Source organism: Triturus cristatus, chromosome 6 (genome assembly GCF_964204655.1).
Source record: "Triturus cristatus chromosome 6, aTriCri1.1, whole genome shotgun sequence".
Taxonomy (NCBI): Eukaryota; Metazoa; Chordata; class Amphibia; order Caudata; family Salamandridae; genus Triturus; species Triturus cristatus.
The window spans coordinates 1944031064-1944039206 of record NC_140589.1 but is presented as its reverse complement, the minus strand read 5'-3'; the positions used below and the strand labels follow the sequence as shown (position 1 = coordinate 1944039206).

The 8143-nt window shown below is 44.4% G+C and overlaps 1 protein-coding gene across 1 annotated transcript; it reads left to right on the top strand.

The window, feature by feature from the left end:
• Nucleotides 1-4708: 4708 nt before the first annotated feature.
• On the top strand, nt 4709-6334 carry LOC146822561 (olfactory receptor 2K2-like). Its single transcript, XM_085609473.1, has one exon. It carries the CDS (start codon nt 4718-4720, stop codon nt 5669-5671), a length of 954 nt encoding a protein of 317 aa, XP_085465599.1. The 5' UTR covers nt 4709-4717; the 3' UTR covers nt 5672-6334.
• The last annotated feature ends 1809 nt before the right edge of the window (nt 6335-8143 follow it).

Sequence of the window (8143 nt, the reverse complement as noted above, 5' to 3'; positions counted from 1 at the left end):
TTACGCCCTCTTGTGAAGCCTCCAAAGTAGCTGCTCTTGCTGGAAGGGGGTCATGGTCTAGAGAATCTACTTTGCCCAAGGATGCCCTTCTATCGTCATTAATTTTATTCACCCTTTTGACAAGGAAATTGTTCATGGAGCCTGCCCCCGTGACCACCTTGTCTTTCTTAGAGCCTGACATAGTAGAAAATTGAACGTAGTTGGTTATCAACTTTGACTAATACCTAGCTGCCAGCAGAATCAGATTACCAAGTTACCAGGGTTTAAGCCTGTAAAGTCTCGCAGCCTTTAGCCAACACTACTCCGGGTCATGAGGCACGGATTATCACTTACAGAGTCTTGGTACAGTTGGCGTCACTGAGCATATATGGGAATTAACAACAGTCGGGCCAAATGGAAATCCCCACCGCCGGCAGACGAAAGGTGTGTCGTGGCAACCGCCAAACAGCATCCAGATTACGACCAATAAGCACCAACACCGACCAAATCCACAGCGAAACGCAAGGAACAATATGAATAAATCAGCGACAGTACCTGGTATGGGGCAGATACCCTGGTGCCAGCTTTCAGAGGGGGGGCCCTGCCCTGCCTCCTCCTGCCCCGGACGGCCACAGACGGCCCGCCCTTTGCCCGGGCTTAGCCCGGCGCCCGCCCGCGCGCGTCCCGCGAAGCGGGAGGCGCGAGTTGCTTTTAAACAGCTGCCCGGTCACAGGGGGCGGTAACGCTGCTGCTGGGCCGGGCGCTTGGACTTCTGGAGCTAGTAGTGTGCTCCTGGCGGCTCCTGGCGGCTCCTTGTCGTCCCCGGTAATGGCGCTGCGTCTCCCGCGAAGCGGGAGGCGCGAGTTGCTTTTAAACAGCTGCCCGGTCACAGGGGGCGGTAACGCTGCTGCTGGGCCGGGCGCTTGGACTTCTGGAGCTAGTAGTGTGCTCCTGGCGGCTCCTGGCGGCTCCTTGTCGTCCCCGGTAATGGCGCTGCGTGTCTCTTAGACACGTAAATCTTGCCTGAAATTAATCTCCCTTTGTATTCAATTAACCCTACAAAGTAGCCATGTAATTTGATAGGCTCGCCACCATAAGCCAATGGCTTTATATCTGGCTTTAACAGATTAACCTTACTCTTTAAATTGTTCATAAAGAAATCACTGGACACAATCGTGATTTTCGCCCCCGAATCGAATAAGACATTGGTTTTTTTTCCATCAACCAAAATCTCATCAAACGGAGAATCCCTTTTCTTCTCCCCAGTAACCACTTGTACAACAATTTGACCACACTCATATTCCTCGGAATTTAGCTCATCGAAATTTTCTTCCGACACATGAACTTCCTTCACATTTGGTGCATTCCTACTGTTACACAAAGCAGTAAAATGGCCTTTCTTTTTACACTTCGAACACACAGATGCAAGGGCCGGACACTTAGGATTATTTGCTAAATGTCCTAACTTCCCACATCTAAAGCACTTGCTATTAACCCACTTCTGACTAGTCTTCTCTTTTGTCGATATAGACCCTTTCTGATTCTTGTCCTTTTCTCTTATTTCAGATTTAATCTTATTCCTAACCTCTTGCACTTTACAATCATTGACAGAGTCCTTCTTTAAAACTGCAACACATTTAATTGAATGTTCAATTCTCTTGGCAACGACTAAGACTTCCTCTAAGGTGGGTTCATCCCGCAACCACAACTCTTCTCTTACTTTCTCTATATTGCAACCAAACATAAACTGGTCACGTATTCGTTCGTCCGTCGTGCCATCAAATTTACAAGACGATGCAAGTTTTCTCAACATCGTTATATACCCCTCTACAGTCTCTTCCTCTGCCTGCATTCTTTTCGCAAAGGTATACCTTTCAAGAATGGTGCTTACTTTGGGAAGATAATGTTTATCTAGTTTTTTTATGCATATCTCATAATCATTGAGACCATGCGCCTCCTCTTGTGTTAAATCGGGAAGATGGTCATACACATCCTGACCTTCTGACCCCAAGCAATGTAGGAGCAAAGCAGATCTCCTCTCCGCACTAAGCGAGGGACCACACACCCTTGCGTAACGTTCAAACACTACCTTCCATTTTTTCCATTTTAAGTTGGGCTCACCAGGTTCTGACAAAAAGAATGGGGCTGCTGTGACGTTCTGCATACTTCACGTAGGTAATAGACTTTAAAATATGGAAACCAAAATTGTAAAGGTTTGTCTGTCATGAATATTACATATAACCTACATCAAGATAAGTTATAGCATTAATTACGGAACAACTTGTCAACTCTTAGAAATCGCTAGCATTAAATCCTATAACATTGGAGAATCAAAATACACAAAAAGGAATTTTGAAGAAACTTCGTTCCTTAAGTTACTTTTCTTAATAACAAGCGTTTAAAGCAACAAATAACTTATGCACACAGCGTGTAAACTTTAAACAGCAGCGCCGTGCGTATCGGCAAAATATGTAAAAATGCCAGGAAACGCACTTGAACTCAAGCCGTGCGTATCGGCGTAAGCTTCTTCATCGCTGAGGCATGTACAACAAGTCAGAAGAGCATGACGACAAAAGCTTCCCTTGTTGCCAGGAAACGCCGTGTAAACTCGAGCCGTGAGTAACCAAGGAAGCTTCAAAATGGCTTCTACGTTGACACGCGATGACGTCACACGTCACAACGTGATGACGCTTATGCGTGTATCACGTAGCCTCGTAGCCTCACTCGAACACAGGAAATAAACAATGGAGAGGCCAGAACGACGAAGAAACCTCACAGTGTTCTCCGCACGATTCCTCTCCAGGCAACAAGAAAGAGCCGCTCGCGATGCAGGTAAGGACGCTGTGATGATTCAAAAGATGAAATGGTTCCGATGCACAATCCAACGGTGGTTCAGCAATTCCTTTAAAATTTCTCCATAATCGCCAAACTCACAAAACACAAGATGAGCCAGCAATCCTTTGTTCCATAGTTAGTTTAAAATGCTTGATTTTCCGCCAGAACAGTCCGTTTGCAGTCTTTCCTTCGCCGCTCAGAAAACGCTGATAGGCTCCCTCTGTAAGACGCTACACCTCCCTGTTCAGTCCAATAAAAAGAAAGTTCAGCTTCAACATAGACAGCTCTAATTTGAAGCAAACTTGAAGCAAAACAGGAGCTCTGCACCTCGAAAAATTGTCAAATTTAAAGAAAAGTCCTTTTTTTTTTTTTTTTAAGAGGTTGTGTTGAGATCTCTTAGCTTCTGCCGACTACGCCAGGGTAAGATTCAAGAATGATGACTCCAGAAGCAGATGTGGTAAAGAAGAAGTAGGTTTAATCTTCAGAGATCCCATCCATGCAGTCTCCAGATAGCAACAGCAGTTACTGTCTGAACCACAACACAGAACCCCATGACATCAAGAATGACATAGCAACATTCTGAAGTTAATACCCAATGATAATGGAAGGCACCTCATATGCCATGTCCATGTATCCATGACATACTACAGTGAGGTTGAAGTTCTGGCAGGCGAATGGTCCAAGAGGCTTTTTCAGTGATGCTATGTGGCAGGTTGCGTGTCGTCCCGGGTTGAGGGCGAGGAGGCTCCTGGTGCCATAGCAGCGGAGGGCTGAGAAGCAGAGTCCCTGGCACTGGGCACTATCCAGGCACGGACGGGAGCAAACCGGCTTGCCTTTGGCATGCCTTTGGCGTGGCTGCCATTAAGTTTTGCTGCGGGGGGCTGGGAATCTGGGAGACAGAAAACGTGGGAAAAGGACACTGGAGGGGGCGGGCTATGGGGGATTGCAGCGGCAATGAGGAAGAGGGCAGCAAAAATGGGACAAATCAGGAAGAAAACTAAAAAAACAAGCAAGAGAATAAACAAGGTGGAGGCAGAAAAAGACAACTAAAACGGAGAGACTGACAGAAATAGCGAGAAGAGGAATAGAAGGGCAGTCAAGCAGCAGAGCTGTGTCTCCTGACTCAAGACGCCCTCCACTAATCTCATGGGATGACACTTGAAAAGTAAAAAAGAAAAGAGTGCAGGAATAGGGTCCCTCTGCACATCTAAAGAAACCACTTTCTCCATCCCTTACTATCACACATTGCACACTGAGTCATTTCAACCACTTGGGGAATGCTAACAATCAACATTGTTCATCAGGCAGCCTGCCTCCAACTCTCCCCTGGATCCAGAGTCAACTGAGGCGCACACCCTAACTTCTACACACCCCACTACAAACACATGTTTTACCTGTGTTTACTGGGTGTAGTGAAAGCCAGAAGACACAGAGGAATTATAAAATAGAGGCATGTAGGGCACTCACCATATTGCAGGTGACAAGTAATTTGGCCTGTCCTGGCACTTCTAATGATGCTGCCACCATTGCCAGCCTAGAATAATGGGAGGGAATGGATTGAGATGGTCACACTCGCTTTTGAGGGCACACTTGGTGTAGTCCCCTCAGACTGCAGAGGCTTTAATTTGAATCCAGCCTATCTATATGGGTCTTCAATGTCCATGCATGATTGTTCTGTGCCCTAAAGCCAAGCCAAAAACTTGCTGGGGAGTGATCTAGAACCATACCGGCTACCTTCTAATATCAACAAAGACCATATTACGACGCGCATGAGAATTCCTGATCACGGTCAAGACTAATGTGAGTGAACTGGGATTAGTCGCCCAGATATGGTTGCTTGCAGTTTGTGAATCACACATTGTTTTTCTGCTTCTTTCTTTCCAGATTCACTGAGGAGGACAGGATGGAGACCAGAAACCAAAGCCAGCCAACTGAATTCATTCTTTTGGGATTATCCTTTCCATCCCAGATGGTTTTAGTGGTTTTTTTGGGGTTCCTTGTAATTTATCTGGTGACCATCATTGCCAATGTCCTCATCATCATAGTCGTTAAAGCAGATTCTCAGCTTCACTCTCCCATGTACTTTTTTATTTGCAACTTGTCCTTTTTGGATTTGTGTTATTCATCAACAAACATCCCTAAATGCCTTGAAGGTTTTCTCTCTGAAGTAAACCACATTACATTTGTGGGATGTGTTACCCAAATGTACTTAGGTATCTCCTTGGTTGACACTCAGTGCATCCTTCTGGCAGTAATGGCCATAGACCGCTATGTAGCTATATGTAACCCGTTGAACTATCACCGCTTGATGACGAAAACGACCTGCATCATGCTGTCTGTTGTTGTGTGGGCCTGTGGGATGCTACTTGCCATCGTTCAGGTATCTTTTACAATGAGAGTGCCATTTTGTGGGCACAAGATCAACCATGTTGTCTGTGAATTGGCTGCTGTCTTACGTTTATCATGTGTCGATACCCACTTGGTTGAAGTTGTGATTTTTGTGATTGGTGTTGTAGTCTTGATGGCTCCACTCTGCTGCATTACGTTCACCTATTTTCACATCATCTCCACCATCCTGGGAATTGCAACAGCTTCTGGTAGACACAAAATGTTCTCCACCTGTAGCTCTCACCTAACCGTGGTTATTATCTTCTTTGGGACCATCACTGTGATGTACATGAGACCGCGGTCAATGATCTCAACGGAGAAAGAGAAAGTCATCTCCCTCTGCTATGGTTTAGTGACTCCAGCTCTTAACCCGCTCATCTACACTTTACGGAACAAGGAGGTGAAGGGAGCTGTGAAGAAACTGCTCTGCAGAGCCACATCCTGTGGAACCTTGACTGCTTTAATGTGAAAGTCTGAAAGAAGATCACTTTTGCTTTAGATCTTTGGCATTCTGTGAAATTTGACATTTTAAGTTGTATGATTACAACACATTGATACTGACATATATCCATCCAGAACGCCACAAGCCCTCTGCTCGATGATTCAGAGGAAAGTATATATTTCTACCACAGCCTGCAGCCTTTCCCCCCAGAGGGACATCTGTGAGTGCCCCTGCTTTCCAGCACTTCAACTGCCAAGCTTCTTAGAGATCATAGCACAGCATTGCTCCTCAAAGACACCTTTTATGACAGCAAAAACATTTTATCTGGTTTGGGTAATCAAATAGAAATCAGCATTTACTGGGCTTCAGCTGTCTCTGTTGGAGCCTTTTATTTCTGATGTCCTAAGATTACCTCATCACGAGACTTCAGAATATTGTTTGCTTTGCTGTTATCATCTCATGCAATTTCCGGAGTTTTAAGTTACCCACGTAGCTCTTTTTCATGGTGCTTCTGTTTTTGTGCTTTAAAATGGATTTGCAGGTGTTTTTGTACTTTAGTGCTAAAGGGTAAATTTGTATTTCATGTCATTTCACATAATAGTTCCAGAATTTGGCGGAAGCATATAAAAAACATACGCAAAGTGTGGTTCTATCAGCATGTGACCCTCAAGGATCTATCAGCATGTGACCCCCAAGGTTCTATCAGCATGTGACCCTCAAGGATCTATCAGCATGTGACCCCCAAGGTTCTATCAGCATGTGACCCTCAAGGATCTATCAGCATGTGACCCTCAAGGATCTATCAGCATGTGACCCCCAAGGTTCTATCAGCATGTGACCCTCAATGATCTATCAGCATGTGACCCTCAAGGATCTATCAGCATGTGACCCCCAAGGTTCTATCCATTTACCATTTGAAAAAACTTTATTCGACAATTGAGTCATGAAAGTATCGTACATCAAGCAGGATCATTAACATAATTTATAAAGAAAATATGACAAGATAAACTCAACACATGATTTCCCACTTGAAACTCCCTAGATTGCGAAATATTCCATGATTACAAATTGTTGATAATTCCTACACATACAATTAAAATAAAATAGTTCATTTTTAAGCAGCAATATGACTATATTAGTTCATCCTCAGCAAAAATTTTTGCATGTGAGAATGGACAAGTAAAATTATCATAAAATGGTTAAAACATGACTACTTTAGGGTGCCTTATCGTTAGTCACATTCATATTAGAGTGTCTATATCGTATAATCCAGGCCCACTTGATATATTTAGCCATTGCTATTGCAATTGTCGGGTTTGGATCTGAGCGCAAAATTCTTAGCGCCTCCTCATACCTTCGAATGCCTATGAGACGACAGACCGGTAATACCCACTTTTTACGGGGATGCTCATAGAGGGGGCAGAAAAAGATAAAATGACTAAGAGACTCGATTGTGTCTCTGCATTTGGGACATTTGTCCTGGGACCCATTAGCCCACTTGCACGTAAATGTGCAAATAGGTAGGGTTCCTATCCTAAACTGGAAATACAGTTTACGATCAATTGGTTCTTCGATCATGCCCCAAAATTGTTCCTGACCAGGATTGGCCTTAATCTCCAGGTATCTAGATGTTAACTGGGATGCTCTCCCCCTGGAAGCAGACTCCGTAGCTACGAGTTCCCAATACTTAGTTTTAACAATATCTTTTGACGGGAAAACCGCGTTTAGGGGATCATCCCATAGGTTGCTCCACCCCAGTCTGTAAAGTAATGCTTTGATGGACTTCAGCCATTCTATTTTATGAAAGTGGTCTTTCTCCATTATTTCTTTTAATCCCAAAGCATATTGCCTGAGCTCCTCAGTTGACCATAACCTACGCCAATATAGCAATGGTCGCAAATTAGCAGCATCCTGTAGGGTTTTCAGGCCAAGGTCCCAAAATAGGGGTAACAGGGGAGTACTTTGTGGCACTCCAACAATTTTCCGTATGAACTCACTCTCCATTATATTCAAGCGTTTGGGATTGTTACCATAGCCCCATAGTTCTGAGCCATATAATGACGAGCTACGAATCTTCATTGAATAAATTTCTAAGAGTGGGCTTATTGGTTGTGAGTGCGAAGCTTTGAATCTTTTCATAAGAAAGCCCGTCTGCTGCCGGAACTTCAGAATTGACATGTCTAGTTGGCTTTTCCAACACATATTTTTCTGAATCGTCACTCCCAAATATGTGAACGCATCAACTTGTTCCAGGGGCAAACCACCCATTACAATTTTGCCACCAAACGGTTTGTTAGATCTACACGGGTTAGGGCCGTTAAGAACCATAAACTTGGTTTTGGAAACATTAATTTCCAAACCACGAAGCAATCAGAACTCTTCAAAGCGACGGAGTGCAAGCTGTAGGCCACTCGGAGTTTTGGAAATCAACAATGTGTCGTCCGCGAACATGAGAACTGGGATACGGATGCCATTCATAGCCGGTGCATCCGTGGGGAC

Coding starts and splice junctions, on each gene's coding strand:
- LOC146822561 (XM_085609473.1), top strand. CDS start 4,718: ATGGAGACCAGAAACCAAAGCCAGCCAACTGAATTCATTCTTTTGGGA.